Source organism: Leucoraja erinacea, chromosome 29 (genome assembly GCF_028641065.1).
Source record: "Leucoraja erinacea ecotype New England chromosome 29, Leri_hhj_1, whole genome shotgun sequence".
Lineage (NCBI taxonomy): Eukaryota > Metazoa > Chordata > Chondrichthyes > Rajiformes > Rajidae > Leucoraja > Leucoraja erinaceus.
This window is the reverse complement of record NC_073405.1, coordinates 2,428,423-2,452,706: the sequence shown is the minus strand read 5'-3', so window position 1 is coordinate 2,452,706 and position 24,284 is coordinate 2,428,423. Positions and strand designations below refer to the sequence as shown.

Sequence of the window (24,284 nt, the reverse complement as noted above, 5' to 3'; positions counted from 1 at the left end):
GGATTTCCCCCTTATCCTTAAGCTGTGACCCCTTGTCCTGGACTTCCCCAACATCGGGAGCAATCTTACTGCATCTAGCCTGTCCAACCCCTTAAGAATTTTGTAAGTTTCTATAAGATCCCCCTCTCAATCTCCTAAATTCTAGAGAGTATAAACCAAGTCTATCCAGTCTTTCTTCATAAGACAGTCCTGACATCCCAGGAATCAGTCTGGCATCCTCAGTATCCTCAAACTGTGTTCTGGACTTCCCCAACTCTCTTCTCCGTCCAATTTGCCTTTGGCAACTGGGCTACGGTTTTGAGAATCTACACTGATTAGTGTAGACTCTACAACAGCTAAACTCCTACTGAACTCAATCTGCAGGTAGCGGGCAGGTGGGCATCATTGCTTTAGCTCCACTAGATCCATCTCAACACTGTGGAAGCAGCCAACTTGGCCCAAACAAGTTTAATGGGCAGAGCAGTCCTGATGCAACCCTGATCTCACAAACCCAACCACTGACCAGTATAAAGCAAATACTTCCCAAAGTCCGTGGAGTCCTGTAGATGGGATAGACTCCATAGGGGAATCTTGGATCGGAGAGTCAGAGTCATTTAGCATGCCCACACCAGCCAACATGCCCCATCTACACTGATCCCACCTGCCCGTGTTTGGTCCATATCCCTCCAAACCTGTCTAACTGTTTCTTAAACGTTGGGATAGTCCCAGCCTCAACTACCTCCTCTGGCAGCTCGTTCCATACACCCACCACCCTTTGTGTGAAAAAGTTACCCCTCAGATTCCTATTAAATCTTTTCCCCTTCACCTTGAACCTATGTCCTCTGGTCCTCGATTCACCTACTCTGGGCAAGAGACTTTGTGCATCTACCCGATCTATTCCTCTCATGGTAGACAAAAGTGCTGGAGAAACTCAGCGTGTGCGGCAGCATCTATGCAGCGAAGGAAATAGGCAACGTTTCGGGCCGAAACCCTTGAAGGAAATAGGCAACGTTTCGGGCCGAAACCCTTGAAGGAAATAGGCAACGTTTCAGGCCGAAACCCTGAAGGAAATAGGCAACGTTTCAGGCCGAAACCCTGAAGGAAATAGGCAACGTTTCGGGCCGAAACCCTTCCGGGTTTCGGCCCGAAACGTTGCCTATTTCCTTCGCTCCATAGATGCTGCCGCACCCACTGAGTTTCTCCGGCATTTTTGTCTACCTTCGATTTTCCAGCATCTGCAGTTCTTTCCTAAACACGATTCCTCTTATGATTTTATACACCTCTATAAGATCACCCCTCATCCTCCTGCGCTCCAAGGAATAGTCGCAGGTCTACTCAACCTCTACCTAGAGATCAGACCCTCGAGTCCTGGCAACATCCTCGTAAATACACTCTGCGCCCTTTTCGCTGACACGGTGCCCAGAACTGAGGACAGTGCCCCAAATGCGGCCTCACCAACGTCTGATGCAACTGCGATGTGACCTGCCACATCTAACTCCCTCTTAAATATAGCCAATGAACTGTGGCCTCAACTACCTTCTGTGGCAGAGAGTTCCACAGATTCACACCTCTCTGTGTGTGCAAAAATGTTTTTCTCATCTCGGTCCTAAAAGACTTCCTTCCCCCTTACCCTTAAACTGTGTGGCCCCTTGTTCTGGACTTCCCCAACATCGGGAACAATCTTCCTGCATCTAACCCCTTAAGAATTTTGTAAGTTTCTATAAGATCCCCCCTCAATCTTCTAAATTCTAGCAAGCACAAGCCGAGTCTATCCAGTCTTTCTTCATATGAAAGTCCTGCCATCCCAAGAATCAGTCTGGTGAACCTACTCTGCACTCCCAAGAATGTCCTTCCTCAGATTAGGAGACCAAAAACTGTACGCAATACTCCAGGTGTGGTCTCACCAAGACCCTGTACAACTGCAGTAGAACCTCCCTGCTCCTATACTCAAATCCTTTTTGCTATGAACAGCCCTTGTCCCCTCAATCCCAATGATTCACAGTCAAGGGTCCTTAAAGTAAAAATCTCGTGCTAGGCTGGACAATGGCACTGGGATGAACAGCAAGGGTAGACCCTCAGCTGATGGGTTGTATTGCTGGTCGGACATAACGGCTGTATGTGTGTGTTGGTGGGTGGGAATGGGAAGGGGGAATGGGGAAGGGGGAGTCAACGAAGGCTCTTAAGGGAGATGGCTTCAACCTATATATATATATTCTGGCCCAAAACCCTTGGCACAAGCCTTGGGGGCTGCTTTACCCTTTTAAATATTAACGGTAATACGCAGCAACACTCTGGTGTCCTAAAACCAAACTTATAAATAGAGATGGCTTTATAGATAAAAGCTAACATTGGAAGCCATACAATGGCCAATTGAGATCAGATCATTCACTTCCAGGAGCTTCTAGCTGCTGTCGGAAGATGTATGGGGCGCTGTGGATGGGGACCGCCGTCGGCGTGTGGGTGTCCACGACCTCTCCGAGCTGTAGGCCACCGACTTGAACCTGTGCGAGTGAGTCTCAAAGAATTCCCGCTGCTGCTTGCCCACGGCCTGGGTGATGAGGGCGGGAAGAGCCTGCAAGCTGGCCGTCAGTGAGTCCAGTTTGCCCTCCAGTGCCACGATCCGCTTCTCCAGCTCCTCGTTCTTCTCCTGCAGCTCCGATAGGATGTCGTACATCACGTTCTGTGTCTGTGGAGGTGGGGACGGGGAGAGAGAGAGTGAGACCGGGAGTGGCGTGCTGGACCGCGGGCACCGACAGGACCAATGATCCTATAGCGGAGCAAGATAGATCACACTTCCGAATGCAATAGGCAGGTAGACAAAAATGCTGGAGAAACTCAGCGGGAGCAGCAGCATCTATAGGGTGATTTCACGAAAGGTCACTGGAGCGTAGATCCGCACCCACGTGACCGAAAATTTGAAGTGGAGGACATGCGTCACTTCCGGTACATGTTAGTGAATGGGAAAACACGCACTTTCACACCCGTTAAAAACATCGAAAACGGCCAGTTTTTGAGCTGCAATTTACTGTGCCAGTCGGGGTGACCGTGAGGCACAGCTACCTAGATTTACAGTCCAAATAAAAGATAGAAACTAAGGTAAATTAAAGAGGGAGCTGAAGGTGCCAATCCAGCGGAAGTGCTCAGCGGACATTTGCCGTGGAGATAAAAAGATAGAAAATATCGGGAATTATCGCGTTTGCTCGCTGCATTTCATCAAAAGTAAGGCATTATTGACTTTTTTATCTTTATTCATTTGTTATATGAAAAGTTTTAAAAGTGAAAAATCCGTCAGTAAAATTGCAAAATCGCCCATGGTTCTCAGGTGGGTTTTAACATGCAAAATGAAAACGCTTCTGAAGCTACATTTACCATTTAAATAATCGTAAACTATCAATGCGTTTTGAAATAAATTTTCCTCAGATGCAAGCTAAGGAATGGGATAATTGTCAGCTATTAGTTGGACAAAACTTACGATTATTTAAATGGTAAATGTAGCTTCAGAAGCGTTTTCATTTCATTTCATTTCATTTTCGATGTTTTTAACAGGTGTGAAAGTGCGTGTTTTCCCATTCACTAACATGTACCGGATGTCTAGCATGTACTCCACTTCAAATTTTCGGTCACATGGGTGCGGATCTACGCTCCAGTGACCTTTCGTGAAATCACCCTATAGCGGAGCAAGATAGATCACACTTCCGAATGCAATAGGCAGGTAGACAAAAATGCTGGAGAAACTCAGCGGGAGCTGGCCTCGACTGGCCTCGACTACCCTCTGTGGCAGAGAGTTCCAGAGATTCACCACTCTCTGTGTGAAAAAAGTTCTTCTCATCTCGGTTTTAAAGGATTTCCCCCTTATCCTTAAACTGTGACCCCTTGTCCTGGACTTCCCCAACATCGGGAGCAATCTTCCTGCATCTAGCCTGTCCAACCCCTTAAGAATTTAGTAAGTTTCTATGAGATCCCCTCTCAATCTCCTAAATTCTAGAGAGTATAAACCAAGTCTATCCAGTCTTTCTTCATAAGACAGTCCTGACATCCCAGGAATCAGTCTCGTGAACCTTCTCTGCACTCCCTCTATGGCAATAATGTCCTTCCTCAGATTTGGAGACCAAAACTGTACGCAATACTCCAGGTGTGGTTGCAGGGGGAACAGTTTGTGTTAATAAATTAAAATTCTGAAAATGAGGAGAAGCTTTTTCCCAAATAACTTTTATTTTTACGAGGATGTTTCCGTAACCGGCTTCTGTCTCCGCACCAGCATCTTTGCTCCGCTACGGGGTCTTTGGTGCGGAGACGGAAGCCGGTTACGGAAATGGTGCCTTTAATTACCCACGAATCTGCCCATGGACCGTACTGCGTCTTTGTTGTCGAGTGGACCATCTTGCTCGCTGTAGGATAGAAACATAGAAACATAGAAAATGGGTGCAGGAGTAGGCCATTCGGCCCTTCGAGCCTGCACCGCCATTCAATATGATCATGGCTGATCATCCCCAAGCAGTCCCCTGTTCCTACCCGAACAGGGTACTGATTGGGGATGATCAGTCATGATCACATTGAATGGCGGTGCTGGCTCGAAGGGCCGAATGGCCTACTCCTGCACATATTGTCTATGTTTCTACATCACCCATTCCTTCTCTCCAGTGATGCTGCCTGCCCCGCTGAGTTACCCCAACATTACGTGTCTCTCTTCGGTGTGAGCTAGCATCTGCCAGTTGTTTCCTGCGCACATGGTTTTACCAACCTTGGCCAGATCCACCAGTGTATTCGCTTGGTCATTCACCTTTCTCTGCTCCATTTTAACACCTCTTAATCTGTGTGTGGGGGGTGGGAGGGGGGGGAGGGAAAAACAAGGCGTTAATTTTAATTTTAATTTTAAGCCGAATATTTCCCACTGCACCATGCTGGGGGCCGATGGGAATGCCAAGGCAATGAAGTAACCAGCCAAGGACCGATCCGTGACATGACTTAATAGCAGCGCTTGTGCCTGGTCGATTGGTGGATTAACCCTTTCCATGCTTGGTGCTCAACATTAACAAGAGTTGGAGGCTCACACCACTCTGAGATCACTGAGGAGAGAAGGTTGTGGAGGTGGGTCGTGTTGGTCGGGATGTAGGTCCATTGGATCACATCAAGTCAGTAGACTCTCGCTTTGTTTCACATTGACACCCTTCCCACCACCAGTGGCGTCTTGTAAGCAAACATCTAGTGTAACGTGAATAGAGGAACTCCGAATAGTGAAAGGGCCTGGATAGAGCGGATGTGGAGAGGATGTTTCCACTAGTGGGAGAGTCTAGGACTAGAGGGCACAGCCTCAGAATTAAAGGATGTTCCTTTAGGATGGAGACAAGGAGGAATTTCTTTAGTCAGAGGGTGGTGAATCTGTGGAATTCTTTGCCACAGACGGCTGCAGAGGCCAAGTCAGTGCTTATATTCAAGGGAGAAATAGATAGATTCTTGATTAGTACGGGTGTCAGGGGTTATGGGGAGAAGGCAGGAGAATGGGGTTAGGAGGGAGAGATAGATCAGCCATGATTTATTTTGGCCTTCCATCACAGCAATGTGATGGATGTTTATGTAAAATGTAAATTATGTTGTGTCTGGGGTCTATTTGTTTGTAATGTATGGCTGCAGAAACGGCATTTCGTTTGGACCTCAAGGGGTCCAAATGACAATTAAATTGACTATTGACTATTGATGATTGAATGGCGGAGTAGACTTGATGGGCCGAATGGCCTAATTCTACTCCTAGAACCTGTGACCTTATGAACGACTGCTCATCTCAGATAGGCAACCTCGCCTGGTGGGCCACTTTAGTGCTCTAAAACAGGCCATTCGGCCCATTGGCCTCTCTTCACTCCCACTCAGGGTCGTAGCTCCAACATCTTGCCAAACTCTCCCCAAAAGTTTGAAACCAGGTCAAACCAAAGGGTCTGTCCCACTCACGCGACGTTTTCGGCCACTGCCGGTGCCCGTCACCGATAATTTTCAACGGGTTGAAAATCCAGCGGCTACCAGAGAGACGCTACGGCTCATTGGGCGACTGAGGAGACGACTCTCGACCGTACAGGCGACATTTGGCGGGGTGACACCTGTATGGTTGCGAATAGTCGCCCAAAGAGACGCACCTTGTTCTGGTCGCCGCTGGATTTTCAACGTGCTGAAAATGTTCGGCCACCTGCTGCGACTATGACGGGCGCCGATAAAATCCGCGTAGGTGGGACAGGCCCCTTTGGCGTTGAGTCTTTTCAGGTACGGCCCCAGCGAACTAGCCGGTCGGGTCAGGGACCGGGAGGCCAGGCGCATCCCGTCCACATGGCAACTGCACTTGTTGCATCAAACATACGCACGCACACACACGCACACGCACACGCACACGCTTGTGACCACGGCACCCCAATTCAACGTGCAAAAGGAAATCACGGTAAGGTAAGGAAATGAAACACAACTTACTTCTGGCCTCTGCATTGAGTTAGCAAAAACAGAAAAGAAACAAAATGACAAAAATCACATCACAGGATTAATAAGACAGGACACATAGAAACATGGAAACATAGAATATAGGTGGTGGAGTAGGCCATTCGGCCCTTCGAGCCAGCACCACCATTCAATATGATCACGGCTGATCATCTACAATCAGTACCCCTTCCTGCCTTCTCCCCCATATCCCTTGATTCCGTTAGAGCTAAATCTAACTCTCCCTTGAAAACATCCAGTGAATTGGCCTCCACTGCCTTCTGTGGCAGAGAATTCCACAGATTCACAACTCTCTGGGTGAAAAAAGTTTTTCCTCATCTCCGTCCTAAATGGCCGACCCCTTATTCTTAAACTGTGTGACCCCTGGTTCTGGACTCCCCCAACATGGGGAACATTTTTCCTGCATCTAGCCTGTCCAATCCCTTAAGAATTTTATATGTTTCTATAAGATGCCCTCTCATCCTTCTGAATTCCAGTGAATCAGGGTAGAGGAACATCGAGCATGCACCAGTGGTACAACCCCCTCTCAGGTGATGACTCCCTGCTGGAGTCTTCACAACCATGGATCTCCTGGTGTCTTGAACTGGAAACGGGCGGGAAGGGGGTGGTTGAGGAGATGACCAGGCACCAGGGGGCGCTACGGTGGCGCAGCGGTAGAGTTGCTGCCTCACAGCGCCAGAGACCCGGGTTCGATCCCGACTACGGGCGCTGTCTGTACGGAGTTTGCACGTTCTCCCCGTGACCTGAGTGGGTTTTCTCCGGGTGCTCCGGTTTCCCCCCACACTCCAAAGACGTGCAGGTTTGTAGCTTCATTGGCTTGGCCAGTTTGCGAATTGTCCCTAGTGTGTGCAGGACAGCGTTAGTGTGCGGGGATCGCTGGTCGGCACGGACCCGGTGGGCCGAAGGGCCTGTTTCCCCGCCGTATCTCCAAAATAAACTAAACTAAACATGTGCATCAAATCACGAGCGGAATAGATCGGGTAGATTCACACAGTCTCTTGCCCAGAGTAGGGGAATTGTGGACCAGAGGACACAGGTTCAAGGTGTGGTGGGAATAGATTTTAAATGAATCCGAGGGGTAACGTTTTCACACAGAGGGAAATGGGTGTATGGAACGAGCTGCCGGAGGAGGTAGTTGAGGCGGGGACTATCCCAATGTTTAAGAAACAGTTAGACAGCTACATGGATAGGACAGGTTTGGAGGGATTTGGACCAAATGCGGGCAGGTGGGACTAGTGTAGATGGGACATGTTGGCCGGTGTGGGCAAGTTGGGCCGAAGGGCCTGTTTCCTCACTGTATCGCTCTATGACTATGACAAACCTCCAATTGCACAATTCACAACTGGCCCTGTGTCCACTTGTGGCCTCTGTCCTGACCCTCTGCCCTTCTGCCCTCCTCTCTTCCCGCTCCTTCCTGCAATCAGTCTGAAGAAGAGTCCCGACCTGAAACGTCACCTATCCATGTTCTCCACAGATGCTGCCTGACCCGCTGAGTTACTCCAGCACTCTGTGAAACGTCACCTATCCATGTTCTCCACAGATTCTGCCTGACCCGCTGAGTTACTCCAGCACTCTGTGAAACGTCACCTATCCATGTTCTCCACAGATGCTGCCTGACCCACTGAGTTACTCCAGCACTCTGTGAAACGTCACCTATCCATGTTCTCCACAGATGCTGCCTGACCCGCTGAGTTACTCCAGCACTCTGTGAAACGTCACCTATCCATGTTCTCCACAGATGCTGCCTGACCCGCTGAGTTACTCCAGCACTCCCACCGGCAAGCGTGCCCCAGCTGCACTAGTCCCACCTGCCAGCGTTTGGTCCATATCACTCCAAACCCGTCCTATCCATGTACCTGTCCAATTGTTTCTTAAACGTTGGGATAGTCCCAGCCTCAACTACCTCCTCTGGCAGCTCGTTCCATACACCCACCGCCCTCTGTGTGAAAATGTTAAACCTATAGGCAATAGACAATAGGTGCAGGAGTAGGCCATTCGGCCCTTCGAGCCAGCACCGCCATTCAATATGATCATTGAAACATAGAAACATAGAAATTAGGTGCAGGAGTAGGCCATTCGGCCCTTCAAGCCTGCACGGCCATTCAATATGATCATGGTTGATCATCCAACTCAGTATCCCGTACCTGCCTTCTCTCCATACCCCCTGATCCCTTTAGCCACAAGGGCCACATCTAACTCCCTCTTAAATATAGCCAATGAACTGGCCTCAACTACCCTCTGTGGCAGAGAGTTCCAGAGATTCACCGCTCTCTGTGTGAAAAAAGTTCTTCTCATCTCGGTTTTAAATGATTTCCCCCTTATCCTTAAGCTGTGACCCCTTGTCCTGGATTTCCCCAACATCGGGAACAATCTTCCTGCATCTAGCCTGTCCAACCCCTTAAGAATTTTGTAAGTTTCTATAAGATCCCCTCTCAATCTCCTAAATTCTAGAGAGTATAAACCAAGTCTATCCAGTCTTTCTTCATAAGACATGGCTGATCATCCCCAATCAGTATATAGTTCCTGCCATCTCACTATATCCTCTGACTCCGCTATCTTTAAGAGCTCTATCTAGCTGTCTCTTGAAAGCATCCAGAGAATTGGCCTCAACTATGTCCTGTGGACCTCGATTCACCTACTCTGGGCAAGAGACACTACCCAATCTATTCTTCACATGATTTTATACATCTCTATAAGATCACCCCCTCATCCTCCTGCCTCCAAGGGAATAGAGACCCATCCTGCCCCCACCTCTCCCTGAAGCTCAGACCCTCTAACCATATAACCATATAACAATTACAGCACGGAAACAGGCCATCTCGGCCCTACAAGTCCATGCCGAACAAATTTTTTCCCCTTAGTCCCACCTGCCTGCACTCATACCATAACCCTCCATTCCCTTCTCATCCATATGCCTATCCAATTTATTTTTAAATGATACCAATGAACCTGCTGACACCACTTCCACTGGGAGCTCATTCCACACCGCCACCACTCTCTGAGTAAAGAAGTTCCCCCTCATATTACCCCTAAACTTCTGTCCCTTAATTCTGAAGTCATGTCCTCTTGTTTGAATCTTCCCTATTCTCAAAGGGAAATGCTTGTCCACATCAACTCTGTAACTCTAGTCCCGGCAACACCCTGGTAAGTGGGGCAGAGTGGTCGGTGCTACTCACTGGTGAATGGCTTGTAGAAACTTCCGCTGGTGCTTGCGTACTTTGGCATGATCGATCTTCTTCACCAGTTTGGTGTATTTGTAAATCAGCCATGTTTCCCTGAGAACATTGGCAGCTGTGTTTTTTACCTGCAAGTGAAGCAGCGCAGAGCGAAATAGTCAGTACCGACAGATGATATCGATGCCACCTCCTCCTGTGCCCTCCGATGGAACCGCACGGTGACATTCTCTCTCTTGCCATCCATCACGCGTGCGGGCACCGCCGTGCTTTTTTTGGCGCCGTTTCCAAAAGACCAGAGTCCGGTCGGCCCCCACGCTCGACGTTCCCGCGAACCGGCGTCCCTCTCCTCTCCGCGGCCTTGTTCAGCGTCATGCTTACCTCCCTCCCCATCCCCCCCCCATGAATGTATGATTACAATCAGAAGTATGTGTGTGTGTGTACATGTGTGTGTGTGTACATGTGTGGGTGTGTGTACATGTGTGGGTGTGTGTACATGTGTGGGTGTGTGTACATGAACGTGTGTGGGAGTGAGTACATCTTTGTGTGTGGGAGTGTGTGTAAGAGTGTGTGCGTGTGTGGGCATGTGTGTGAGGGCGTGTTTGTGTGTTTGTGCGTGTGTGTGTGTACAGATCCAAGGGCTGAGTATGTACAATTCCAATGACTTATGAAGGTGTGATTAGGATGAGATGAGTGTGAGCTGGTGTGAGATGAGTGTAAGCTGGGTGTAAGCTTGTCTGATATGGATGTGAGCTCGGTGTGAGGTGGTGTGAGGTGGTGTGAGCTGGGTGTGAGATGAGTGTGATATGGGTGTGATACAAGTGAGCTGGTGTGCTGGGCATGAGATGAGTGTGAGCTGGGCGTTAGCTGGATGTGAGCTGGGTGTGAGCTGGGTGTGAGCTGGGTGTGAGCTGGGTGTGAGCTGGGTGTGAGCTGGTGTGACCTCGGTGTGGGCTGGGTGTGGGCTGGTGTGAGCTGGTGTGAGCTGGGTGTGAGCTGTGTGTGAGCTGGTGTGACCTCGGTGTGAGCTGGGTGTGAGTGGTGTGAGCTGTGTGTGAGCTGTGTGTGAGCTGGGTGGAGCTGTGTGTGAGCTGGTGTGACTTATGAAGGTGTGATTGGGATGAGATGGGTGTGAGCTGGGTGTGAGCTGGGTGTGAGATGGGTGTGAGCTGGTGTGAGCTGGGGGTGTGAGCTGGTGTGAGCTGGGTGTGAGCTGGGTGTGAGCTGGGTGTGAGCTGGGTGTGAGCTCGGTGTGAGCTGTGTGTGAGCTGTGTGTGAGCTGGGTGTGAGCTGGGTGTGTGTTGGGTGTGAGCTGGGTGTGAGCTGTGTGTGAGCTGGGTGTGAGCTGGGAGTGAGCTGGGTGTGAGCTGGGTGTGAGCTGGGTGTGAGCTGGGCGTGAGCTGGGTGTGAGCTGGGTGTGAGCTGGGTGTGAGCTGGGGGTGAGCTGGGTGTGAGCTGGTGCGGGCTGGGTGTGAGCTGGGTGTGAGTTGGGTGTGAGCTGGGTGTGAGCTGGGTGTGAGCTGGGTGTGAGCTGGGTGTGAGCTGTGTGAGCTGGCGTGGACTGGATGTGAGCTGGGTGTGAGCTGGTGTGAGCTGGGTGTGAGTTGGGTGTGAGCTGTGTGTGAGCTGGTGTGGAGGTCTAGGCGTTCTCACCCGCTTTGTTAGCTGTGTGTCCATCATGAAGTTGTGTACATGCTTCTCTGCTTTGGTGAGTTCTAGTTTGCGAGCGACCACTGCCACCACCAGCGCTGTGCAGCCCGCTCCCTTCAAAAGAATCAAAAGCACAATACACAAATATACAAGAACACAGACAGACTCCTCGTCCCACCTCACCGGCACCGGAGATCATGCAAGATGAGCCTGCAGCCCCCAGCAATATCCCAACGCAGGGAACTGTCTAGATTATCATGCTGGTTTAGTTGAGTTTAGTTTGGAGATACAGCGTGGACACAGGCCCTTCGGCCCACCGAGCCCGTGCTGACCAGTGATCACACGTACACTCGCACTACCCTGCACATACTAAGGACAATTTACAATTATACCAAGCCAATTGCAGGACGGCGTTTGTGTGCGGGATCGCTGGTCGGCACGGACTGTTTCCGCGTTGTATCTCTAAACTAAACTAAACAAATTAACCTACAAACCTGCACGTCATTGGAGTGTGGGAGGAAACCCGGAGCACCCGGAGAAAGCCCACGCAGGTCACGGGGAGAACGTGCAAACTCCGTACAGACAGCACCCGTAGTTGGGATCGAGCCCGGGTCTCTGGCGCTGTGAGGCAGCAACACTACCGCTGCCGTGCTGTCTTTAAAAGGGATTACATCTTCTTTTGATATATAACCACAAATAGAAAACACTTAAAGATTTAGTTAGTATATTACAGTTCTTTACTGTGACTGGGTTTCTTGAAAGATAACCGTGAATCAACAAATCAGGTGGCAAACAAAGCAGACTAAGAAGTGGAATACTAAACTAAATGCCTCAATGGGTTGTGTTGTTTATGTGTTGGTTAGTACGACATCGCTCTCCCTCCCTCTACACTGCAACCCCTGCTCCCCCCTCCCTCACCCACGTTTGAGTAATGCCCCGTGTCCCACTTAGGAAACCTGAACGGAAGCCTCTGCAGACTTTGCGCCCCACCCAAGGTTTCCTGTGCGGTTCCCGGAGGTTTTTGTCAGTCTCCCTACCTGCTTCCACTACCTGCAACCTCCGGCAACCAGCTGCAACCTCCGGCAACCACCTGCAACCTCCGGCAACCAACCTGCAACCTCCGGCAACCCACCGGCAACCCCCGGCAACCACCTGCAACCTCCGGCAACCACCTGCAACCTCCGGCAACCCCCTGCAACCTCCAGCAACCACCTGCAACCACCTGCAACCTCCGGCAACCACCTGCAACCCCCGGCGACCGCACGGAAACCTTGGATGGGGCGCAAAGTCCCCAGAGGTTTCCGTTCAGGTTTCGTAAGTGGGACAGGGGCATTACACCACCTCATACTTCACTTGGGCAGCTTACAACCCAGTGGTGTGACAATTCATTCCTCTAACTTCAAGTAACCCCGGCCCCTCCATCCCTCCCCACCCAAGTTGCACCAGCTTCTCGTTCTCACCTAGCAAACAGCAGACAATGGTCTTTTTCCCTTGTCAATGATACTATTTTGCATATCCTGTTCTATATCTCTCTATATCACCTCTCTATTATCTCTTGTTTCCCATTCCCCTGACTAGTCTGAAGAAGGGTCTCGACCCGAAACGTCACCAATTCCTTCTCTCCTGGGATGCTGCCTGGCCCACTGAGTTACTCCAGCGTTCTGTGTCTATCTCCAAATAGATGTTTGTTCCTAGGTAGACAAAAATGCTGGAGAAACTCAGGAAACGAAGGAAATAGGCAACGTTTCGGGCCGAAACCCTTTTTCGGACTTTTTTCACTGCATTGGCAGGGTTAGAAGGCCCTGGGCCTGTACTCGCTGGAGTTTAGTAGCGGGGGGGGGGGGGGGGGGGATCGACTGAATAATGAAAAGCCTCGATAGCATAGATGTGGACAGGGTGTTTCCAGTTGTGGGTGAGTCATAGTCAAACAGCCTTTCACTATTGAGTAAGTTTCAATGAGGTTCCCCTTCATGCTTCTAGACTCCAGCAAGTACAGGCCCAGTGCCAACAAACGCTCATCATATGTTAACCCACTCATCCCACGGATCATTCCCGTAAAACTCCTCAGCACCCTCTCCAATGCTGTATGGGCACATCCTTCCTCAGATATGGGGCCCAAAACTGATCACAATACTCCAAATATCCCTTAATCCCCAGATTTTTCACGGATCAAACCTAATAGATGGTTCTGATATTCCCAATGAATCTATTATTCCCAATTCCCACAACGCCATCTTCCCATGAGCACCGACCGGTCCCACCCATCCAGAATCTTCCCCACATCCCACATCTTATTGTCCTTCCACCCTCCAATATTCCTCAGTTGTACTTTTTGGTTTAGTTTAGTTTAGTTTAGTTTAGAGATGCAGCCCTTCGGCCCATCGAGTCCGCGCCGACCAGCGATCACCCCGCACACTAACGCCATCCCACGCACGCTAGGGACCATTTACGATATTACCGAGCCAATTAACCTGCAAACTTGTAATGTGGGGAGGAAACTGGCGATCCCGGAGAAATCCCACGCAGGTCACGGGGAGAAGGGTACAAACTCCGTACGGGGGAGCCCCCTCCCCCGTGGTCGGGAACGAACATAGAAACATAGAAACATAGAAACATAGAAATTAGGTGCAGGAGTAGAGGCCATTCGGCCCTTCGAGCCTGCACCGCCATTCAATATGATCATGGCTGATCATCCAACTCAGTATCCCGTACCTGCCTTCTCTCCATACCCCCTGATCCCCTTTAGCCACAAGGGCCACATTTAACTCCCTCTTAAATATAGCCAATGAACTGTGGCCTCGACTACCCTCTGCGGCAGAGAGTTCCAGAGATTCACTACTCTCTGTGTGAAAAAAGTTTTTCTCATCTCGGTTTTAAAGGATTTCCCCCTTATCCTTAAGCTGTGACCCCTTGTCCTGGACTTCCCCAACATCGGGAGCAATCTTCCTGCATCTAGCCTGTCCAACCCTTTAAGAATTTTGTAAGTTTCTATAAGATCCCCTCTCAATCTCCTAAATTCTAGAGAGCATAAACCAAGTCTATCCAGTCTTTCTTCATAAGACAGTCCTGACATCCCAGGAATCAGTCTGGTGAACCTTCTCTGCACTCCCTCTATGGCAATAATGTCCTTCCTCAGATTTGGACTCTGGCGCCGTGTCGGCCGCTGCCACTCAAGCCCATCGCAGCGCCTCCCCTCCGTTGCTCATGACCCAGTGTGCAGAAATAATTAGCTGCCGTTTCATCGTAAACTCTTACCATAATGCCCGTTAGAAGGCAGACTCCCTTCCCGCAGTATGTGTGAGGCACCATGTCTCCATATCCAATCGACAAAAATGTGATTGAAATGAGCCACATTGCTCCCAAAAAGTTGCTGGTGACCTCCTGTTTATCGTGGTACCTGTTTGGAGCAGAAGAGAAGGGAGGGTTAGAGTGCGAACACGGACGCAAACAAATCCGGCGTAACTCAGCGGGTCGGACAGCGTCTCCGGAGATTTTAAATATAAATGGCAGCCGAGAAGATCAACCTGCTGCTGACCTCACGATGCTTTAAACCTCCTTGACTTTTGTAATCTTCCACCGATCGGAACAAGACCTGGTGCGCTTGGAGCAGAGGAGAACGGTGAGTAAGGTGGCGAAAAATACTAGCGATATAGGGTACCGTTTTTACGCAGATTTAAAAACAACGCAAACCGGAAGTGGTCACGATGAGGGTTTTAGTGAAAGGATAAAAGGCAGACAAAAGTGCTGGAGAAACTCAGCGGGTGAGGCAGCATCTATGGAGCGAAGGAATAGGTGATGTTTCGGGTCAAGACCCTAAAGGGTGAGGCAGCATCTATGGAGCGAAGGAATAGGTGACGTTTCAGGTCGAGACCCTTCCGGGTCTCGACCTGAAACGTCGCCTATTCCTTCGCTCCATAGATGCTGCCTCACCTGCTGAGTTTCTCCAGCATTTTTGTCTACCTCCGATTTTTCCAGCATCTGCAGTTCCTTCTTAAACATTAAATATAATGGTCCTCAGTCGATCGTCTAACTCCCGTGACGGAGGTGGCGAGATCAAGAAAGGGGAGGGTGGTGTCGGAGATGGTCCAAGTGAATGACCTACAGACAGGGCTAGAATGCTGTTCAATCTCGTGCCCAAGACAACAGGCCAGTGGCATCATCCGTGAACACCAATCATTTATTGCCACTTTCATTTCACTGCACATCTCGTATGTGTATGTGCCAAATAAACTTGACTTGACTTGACATAAAAGCTGGAGAAACTCAGCGGGTGCAGCAGCATCTATGGAGCGAAGGAAATAGGCGACGTTTTGGGCCGAAACCCTTCTTCAGACTGACCCTTCTCGAGTCTGAAGAAGGGTTTCGGCCCGAAACGTTGCCCATTTCCTTCGCTCCATAGATGCTGCCTGACCCGCTGAGTTTCTCCAGCACTTGTGTCTACCTTCGATTTTCCAGCATCTGCAGTTCCTTCTTAAACACCAATAATTGTTTTTTTTAATCAAAATTGTTATTCAATTATTAAAAAATAATATTTGCATTACAATAAAACAAAGCCGAACCCACCACCATAATACAAATCAAACATATCTCCTAAATAAATTATTATACAACTATGTTACAATCCTTGTCCAGGATGACTTCAACTCCCCCGTGGAGCCCAGCGGTCCCGGAACTACCCCAGGGTGCCCGTGGGCAGGGCGTGCTCCCTCTCTAACCCCACCTGGGCACGGACGTAACCCCAGTAAAGGGGCGGGCAGCCGGCTCGGGTAGAGTCCTCCACCGCCTGGTGTGTGATTCGCGGATGGCCAGCTTGGCCAGGCCCAGGGGCAACACAACCAGGACATCTTCAGCCCCCTACTCTCTCCCCAACACAGGGTGTCCAAAGTCTCACCCCAGCCACTCCCTCTTCTCCCCTCTCCCATCAGGCAAGAGGTACAGAAGTGTGTAAACGCACACCTCCAGATTCAGGGACAGTTTCTTCCCAGCTGTTATCAGGCAACTGTGAACCATCCAGAACCATTTTTCACACACAGAGAGTGGTGAGTCTCTGGAACTCTCTGCCACAGAAGGTAGTTGAGGCCACAGTTCATTGGCTATATTTAAGAGGGAGTTAGATGTGGCCCTTGTGGCTAAAGGGATCAGGGGGTATGGAGAGAAGGCAGGTACGGGATACTGAGTTGGATGATCAGCCATGATCATATTGAATGGCGGTGCAGGCTCGAAGGGCCGAATGGCCTACTCCTGCACCTAATTTCTATGTTTCTATCCTACCACCAACTAGAGAGCAGTCCTGACCTCCCATCTACCTCATTGGAGACCCTCGGTCTATCTTTGATTGGACTTTACTTGATTTTATATTGCAACATTATTGAACCTTATTCCCTTCATCATGTATCAGTGGACGGCTCGATTGTAATCATGTATTGTCTTTCCACTGACTGGTTTGCAGGCAACAAATGCGTTTCACTGTACCTCGGTACACGTGACAATAAACTAAACTCAAACTCAGTGGAAAGCCCACAAACAAGAACTATGCATGAACAGCCTATAATACAGCACACCAAAGATAAGTAGACGGTTACACAAACAAGCTGGAGAAACTCAGCGGGTGCAGCAGCATCTATGGAGCGAAGGAAATAGGCAACGTTTCGGGCCGAAACCCTTCCGGGTTTCGGCCCGAAACGTTGCCTATTTCCTTCAAGGGTTTCGGCCCGAAACGTTGCCTATTTCCTTCGCTCCATAGATGCTGCTGCACCCGCTGAGTTCCTCCAGCTTTTTTGTGTAACCTTCGATTCTCCAGCATCTGCAGTTCCTTCTTAAACAAAGATAAGTAGACATTCCACGGGCGCCCGAGAGGGTTTCCGAGACCTCTGGGCTCCGCAGGGGGTGTAATGCATCCTTGACAAGGATTATAGTTATAGTTGTGTAATAATATATTTAGTTATAAGTATACGAGAATGGTATATAAGAATATTAGTTCAGATAATTGGGTGATTTTGTATTATGGTGCTGGGTTTGTTTTGTATTGAATATATTATTGCAATAATCGATAAAATTAAATTTTTGTTAAAAAATAGATTCGGGCGCCCACGGTGGAGCAGCGGTAGAGTTGCTGCCTTACAGCGCTTACAGCGATCCCGACCACGGGCGCTGTCTGTACGGAGTTTGCACGTTCTCCCCGTGACCTGCGTGTGTTCGTGCCGAGATCTGCCGTTAGCTCCAACACTCCAAAGACGTGCAGGTTTACAGGTTAATTTGCTTGGTATAAGTGTAAATTGTCCCTAGTGTGTGTAGTATGGTGTTAGTGTGCTGGTCGGTGTGGGTCAAAGGGCCTGTTTCTGCGCTGTATCTCTAAACTAAACAAGACTAGTGTCAGAGAGAGTGATACAGTGTGTAAACAGGCCCTTCAGCCCAACTTGCCCACACCAACTATACTAGACTTGGGCCAATACACCAAGGCAGAAACGCCCAGAGTAAAGTACATCAAGACTGAACAATCCTCAGAGCAACGCGTCACGGATCGCTGACCCACGCAACAAAGCACTGAGTTTAGTTTAGTATAGAGATACAGAGCGGAAACAGGCCCTTCGGCCCACGGAGTCCGTGCCGACCAGCGATCACCCCATTCACTAGCACTATCCTACACATTTACAATTTGTACCGAAGCCAATTAAGCGACAAGCGTGTCACGTGTGCCGAGGTACAGTGTAAAGCTTTTTGTTGCGTGCTATCCAGTCAGCGGAAAGACTGTACATGATTACTATCGAGCCGTCCACTGTGTACAGATACAGGATATATAAAGGGAATAATGTTTCGTGCAGCATAAAGGTCAGTACATTTTGATTAAAGATAGTCCGAGAATTTCCAATGAGGTAGATGGGAGGTCAGGACCGCTCTCTAGTTGGTGAGTGGACGGTTCAGTTGTCTGATAAAAGCCGGGAAGAAACTGTCCCTGAATCTGGAGGTGTGTGCGATCATTTTTCACACTTCTGTACCTCTTGCCCGATGGGAGAGGGGAGAAGAGGGAGTGACCGGGGGTGAGACTGGTCCTTGATGATGCTGCTGGCCTTGCCGAGGCAAAGTGATAATAAACTAAACTAGACAATAAAATAGAAAATAGGTGCAGGAGTAGGCCATTCGGCCCTTCGAGTCAGCACCGCCATTCAATGTGATCATGGCTGATCATCCCCAATCAGTACCCCGTTCCTGCCTTCTCCCCATATGAGATTTGAGTATAGGAGCAGGGAGGTTCTACTGCAGTTGTACAGGGTCTTGGTGAGACCACACCTGGAGTATTGCGTACTGTGTTGGTCTCCAAATCTGAGGAAGGACATTATTGCCATAGAGGGAGTGCAGAGAAGATTCACCAGACTGATTCCTGGGATGTCAGGACTGTCTTATGAAGAAAGACTGGATAGACTTGGTTTATACTCTCTAGAATTTAGGAGATTGAGAGGGGATCTTATAGAAACTTACAAAAATCTTAAGGGGTTGGACAGGCTAGATGCAGGAAGATTGCTCCCGATGTTGGGGAAGTCCAGGACAAGGGGTCACAGCTTAAGGATAAGGGGGAAATCCTTTAAAACCGAGATGAGAAGAACTTTTTTCACACAGAGAGTGGTGAATCTCTTGAACTCTCTGCCGCAGAGGGTAGTCGAGGCCAGTTCATTGGCTATATTTAAGAGGGAGTTAGATGTGGCCCTTGTGGCTAAGGGGATCAGAGGGCAGGCTCCTGCACCTAATTTCTATGTTTCTATATCCCCTGATATACCTTTGAACTACGGATAAAATCACAGTGATACATTCCTTCTTCTTCTTGAGTATGGCGTGCACAGCCTAAAGTTGTAGGACAACTTGTTCTATTTGATCTTAGGTACACAAAAATGCTGGAGAAACTCAGCGGGTGCAGCAGCATCTATGGAGCGAAGGAAATAGGCAACGTTTCGGGCCGAAACCCTTGAAGGAGATAGGCAACGTTTCGGGCCGAAACCCTTCTGGGTTTCGGCCCGAAACGTTGCCTATTTCCTTTGCTCCATAGATGCTGCTGCACCCGCTGAGTTTTCTCCAGCATTTTTGTGTAACATGGATGGGACATGTTTGGAGGGATATGGACCAAACGCAGGCAGGTGGGACTAGTTGGTAGCTGGGACATTGTTGGTCGGTGTGGGCAAGTTGGGCCGAAGGGCCTGTTTCCATGCTGTATCATTCTAGGGTCTAATTGAGACTTAACCCAGGTTTCGTATCATTTCCTTCCTTTTCAATCCTCTGTAAATGGGGCGGCACGGTGGCGCTGCGGTAGATCCCGAGTACGGGTGCTGTCTGTACGGAGTTTGCACGTTCTCCCCGTGACGTGCGCGGGTTTTCTCCAAGATCTCTGGTTTCCTCCCACACCCCAAAGTCATACAGGCTTGTGGGGTGTAAAATGTGAATCTTGTACCTGGTGTGTGTGTGTGTGTGTGTGTGTAGGGTAGTGTTAGTATGCGGGGATCGCTGGTCGGTGTGGACTCTGTGTGCCGAAGGGCCTGTTTCCACGATGTATCTCTAAAATTCTCACTGAAACTAAATGCAAGTGCTTGGTTTAGCTTTTTCAAGGCCTTGTTAACCTTTGTCGCAACGATTCATGAGAGATTCCTTTGTTCCTTATCAGCACTATTCAGCTTTTGTGTGCTGTACTAGAGCTATTCATCGCTAGGCTGCATGCCCAGCCTTAATGTCCTTGATGTGTTTATTATTCACCCTTGGCCTGCTGCAAGTAAGCCTTAGCCCGGCTATCTAAGTAAAATAAGGGACCTCTCAGTTACATAGAAACATAGAAACATAGAATATAGGTGCATGAGGAGGCCATTCGGCCCAGCACCGCCATTCATTGTGATCCTGGCTGATCGTCCCCTATCAATAACCTGTGCCTGCCTTCTCCCCATATCCCTTGACTCCACTAGCCCCTAGAGCTCTATCTGCCAGAGGAGGTAGTTGAGGTTCCACCTGTCCGAATGAGATTTCTGACGAGTTTAGTTTCTCAATTACTTGCCTATTCCATGAGTTCACTAATGTCATCCCCGTAATTAACTCCTATCCTCCCTGGCGTTTACTACATGCATGAGGAGTCCTACAACAGGGAAACAGGCCCTTCGGCCCAAATTTGGTCTGAAGAAGGGTCCCGTCCCGAAACGTCACCCATTCCTTCTCTCCAGAGATGTTGCCCGTCCCGCTGAGTTACTCCAGCATTTTGTGTCTACCTTCGGCCCACCTCATCCGTGCCCATCCGGGCTAGTCCCACGCCCACATTTGTAAACATAGAAACATAGAAAATAGGTGCAGGAGTAGGCCATTCAGCCCTTCGAGCCAGCATCGCCATTCATTGTGATCATGGCTGATCATCCCCAATCAATAACCCGTGCCTGCCTTCTCCCCATATCCCTTGACTCCACTAGCCCCTAGAGCTCTATCTAATTCTCTCTTAAATCCATCCAGTGACTTGGCCTCCACTGCCCTCTGTGGCAGGGAGTTCCATAAACCTTTCCTATCCATTTACCTGTCCAAGTGTCTTTTAAATGCTGTTGTTGTACCTGCCTCAACTACCTCCTCTGGCAGCTGGTTCCACATACCCACCACCCTCTGAGTGAAAAAGTTGCCCCTCGGGTTCCTATTAAATCTATTCCCTCTCACCTTAAATCTAGGTCCTCTGGTTCTTGAAGGACTCTGTATTCACCTTGTGATTTCAAGCACCTCTATAAGATCATCCCTTATCCTCCTGCACTCTGAGGTATAAAGTACTAGCCTAATCAATATGTCCACATGGATCCAGTCATGCCAACATCCTCGTAAATCTTCTCCGGACTATTTTCTGTTCAGTGACAGAACAGTGAAAGGCTTGGACAGAGAGGATGCGGAGAGGATGTTTCCACTAGCGGGAGAGTCTAGGACTAGAGGTCACAGCCTCAGGATTAAAGGACGTTCTTTTAGGAAGGAGATGAGGAGGAATTTCTTCAGTCAGAGGGTGGAGAATCTGTGGAATTCTTTGCCACAGACGGCTGTGGAGGCCACAAGTCAGTGGATATTTTTAAGGCAGAGGTAGATAGATTCTTGATTGGTATGGGTGTCAGGGGTTATGGAGAGAAGGCAGGAGAATGTGGTTGGGAGGGAGAGATAGATCAGCCACGATTGAATGGAGTAGACTAGATGGGCTGAATGGCCTAATTCTGCTCCTATCACTTATGAATTCAGTAGCAAATGTGTGAATCTGTGTTTGATTGTATTGATGAAGAGCAATGTTCCCAGCGTTGATCCATGATAAAATGCACATCCCCTTATCTCCTGTTTCAACTTCCTGGCTGTTAACATCTCAGATGACGGGTCTGGGTCCAGTGCATAGATTTAAACATTTAGCAGGGAAATTGGCCAGTGATCTCCCCGTACACTAACACTATCCTGTACGCGAGGGACAATTTACAACTTCACCGAAGCCAATTAACCTACAATCCTCTACTTCTTTCGAGTGTGGATGAAAACTGGAGCAAACCCGGAGAAAACCCACGCAGGTCAAGAGTGTTTTATTGTCGTATGTTCCAGATAGAACGATGAGATTCTTACTTGCAGCAGCACAAACAGAATGTGTAAACACAGTGCACTGTAAACATTATAATCAATGAGAGAAAGAGGAAACAAAGGGGGGAAAAATAGCGGTTAAACTCCACACAGACAGCACCCGCGGTCAGGATCGAACCCGGGCATCTGTTGCCACTGTGCCGCAGCGGTAGAGCTGTAAGCATGAAGGTGTGTCAGCGTTCAGCGAAACAGTCCAGGCCAGGCCAGGACTTTATTCCGTGGAGCTCAGGAGGACGAGGGGTGATCTTAGAGAGGTGGACATGATCATGAGAGGAATAGATCAGGTAGACACACAGTTTTTACCCAGAGTAGGGGAATCTAGAACCGGAGGACATGGGTTTTAGTTTGGTGGTGGGGGGGGGAGGTTAAATTGGAACACGAGGGTAGCCTCTATACAGAAAGGGTGGTGGATCAAACTGCTGAAGAGATTTGTGAGGCAGGTATATATCGCAATGTTTAAGAAACACTTGGACAAGTCCATGCATAGGGCAGGCTGAGGTATATGGGCCAAACGCAGGTGGGTGGGACTCGTATAGATGGGACATGTTGGTCAGTGTGGGCATCTTGGGCTGAGGGCCTGTTTTCACACTGTATCAATCTGTCCTTTTTGACTTTTTCGACAAGACTGATGAAGTTTTATCTTCATCAGGACTGTCATATGAAGAAAGACTGGATAGACTTGGTTTATACTCTCTAGAATTTAGGAGATTGAGAGGGGATCTTATAGAAACTTACAAAATTCTTAAGGGGTTGGACAGGCTAGATGCAGGAAGATTGCTCCCGATGTTGGGGAAGTCCAGGACAAGGGGTCACAGCTTAAGGATAAGGGGGAAATCCTTTAAAACCGAGATGAGAAGAACTTTTTTCACACAGAGAGTGGTGAATCTCTGGAACTCTCTGCCGCAGAGGGTAGTCGAGGCCAGTTCATTGGCTATATTTATGAGGGAGTTAGATGTGGCCCTTGTGGCTAAAGGGATCAGGGGGTATGGAGAGAAGGCAGGTACGGGATACTGAGTTGGATGATCAGCCATGATCATATTGAATGGCGGTGCAGGCTCGAAGGGCCGAATGGCCTCGACTCCTGCACCTAATTTCTATGTTTCTATGTTTCTAAGTTTAATTCTGTATAACACCGTTGTACAGAATTCATTCTAAAAGTCATATTTACTGCAGAATAGGTTACAGACTAGAACAGAAGGGGGCGCAGCGGTAGAGTTGCTGCCTCACAGCGCCAGAGACCCTGCGATCCTGACTACGGGCGCTGTCTATACGGAGTTTGCACGTTCTCCCCGTGACCGCGTGGGTTTACCCCGGGTGCTCCAGTTTCCTTCCACATTCCACGGACGTACAGGTTTATAGGTTGCATAGGAAGGAACTGCAGATGCTGGTTTACATTTCAGACACAAAGTGCAGAAGTAACTCACAGTGGGACGGGCAGCAACTCTGGAGAGAAGGAATGGGTGACGTTTCATGTCGAGACCCTTTACAGACTTCTGATTCAGATTCAGATTCCTTCTCTCCAGAGATGCTGCCTTGTCCCGCTGAGTTACTCCAGCATTTTGTGTCTATCTCAGGTATATAGGTTACTTGGATTCGGTAAAATTGTTCCTAGCGCGTTGGATAGCGCTAGTGTACGGGGCGATCGCTGGTCAGCAGGGACTCGATGGGCCGAAGGGCCGATATCTCTAAACTAAACTAAACTGAACGAAAGAACAAGTCAGACTGTAACTATTGGGGTTCCAAGAATTGGATTCCAGTCTAACTGTGGGTGTTAACGGCAGATTGGCCTCCAGGCGCCCTCTGCTTTAATGATTACTAATACTCGTTATTCTTCTGAGCTGTTGGTTTGATGATGAATATTTTTGTTATTGTTCTTGAAAAGGGAGTTGCCTGTTTTCCAGATAATTAAACCCAGATTCAGGCTTCATGATCTTTGATGTTGTTTCTAGGTAGTTGACTATTTGAACATACTTATTGATGCACAGGAAACTTAATAAAATCAGTTTTGACCAGTTCCGAGCACTGTCAGGTGGATATTGAGTGATTTGGACACAAGCATCGAATGTCAAAATTAGTCTGACTTCTGTTAATCGAAGGTAGACAAGAATGCTGGAGAAACTCAGCGGGTGAGGCATCATCTATGGAGCAATGGAATAGGAGACGTTTCGGGTCGAGACCCTTCTTCAGACTGATGTGGGGGGGTGGGGGAAGAAAGAAAGGAAGAGGCGGAGACTGTGGGGAGGAGCTGGGGAGGGGAGGGGAAGGTGAGGAGAAAGCAGGGACTACCTGAAATTGGAGAAGTCAATGTTCATACCGCTGGGGTGTAATCTACCCAAGCGGAATATGAGGTGCTGCTCCTCCAATTTGCGTTGGGACTCACTCTGGCTGTGGAGGAGGCCCAGG

The 24,284-nt window shown here is 49.0% G+C and overlaps 1 protein-coding gene across 1 annotated transcript in view; it reads right to left on the bottom strand.

Annotated features, from left to right (window-relative positions):
• Positions 1-1,176: 1,176 nt before the first annotated feature.
• The window catches only part of LOC129710984 (small conductance calcium-activated potassium channel protein 2-like), a 100,168-nt gene continuing 77,060 nt past the window's right edge, over positions 1,177-24,284 (bottom strand). Inside the window, exons 5-9 of the mRNA XM_055658319.1 lie at positions 14,532-14,673; positions 11,280-11,390; positions 9,630-9,757; positions 4,721-4,790; positions 1,177-2,665 (exon numbers count right to left, since the gene is read on the bottom strand). Coding sequence (XP_055514294.1) covers positions 2,381-2,665; positions 4,721-4,790; positions 9,630-9,757; positions 11,280-11,390; positions 14,532-14,673 — 736 coding nt within the window. The 3' untranslated portion in view covers positions 1,177-2,380. The remainder of the gene's footprint in view (positions 2,666-4,720; positions 4,791-9,629; positions 9,758-11,279; positions 11,391-14,531; positions 14,674-24,284) is intronic.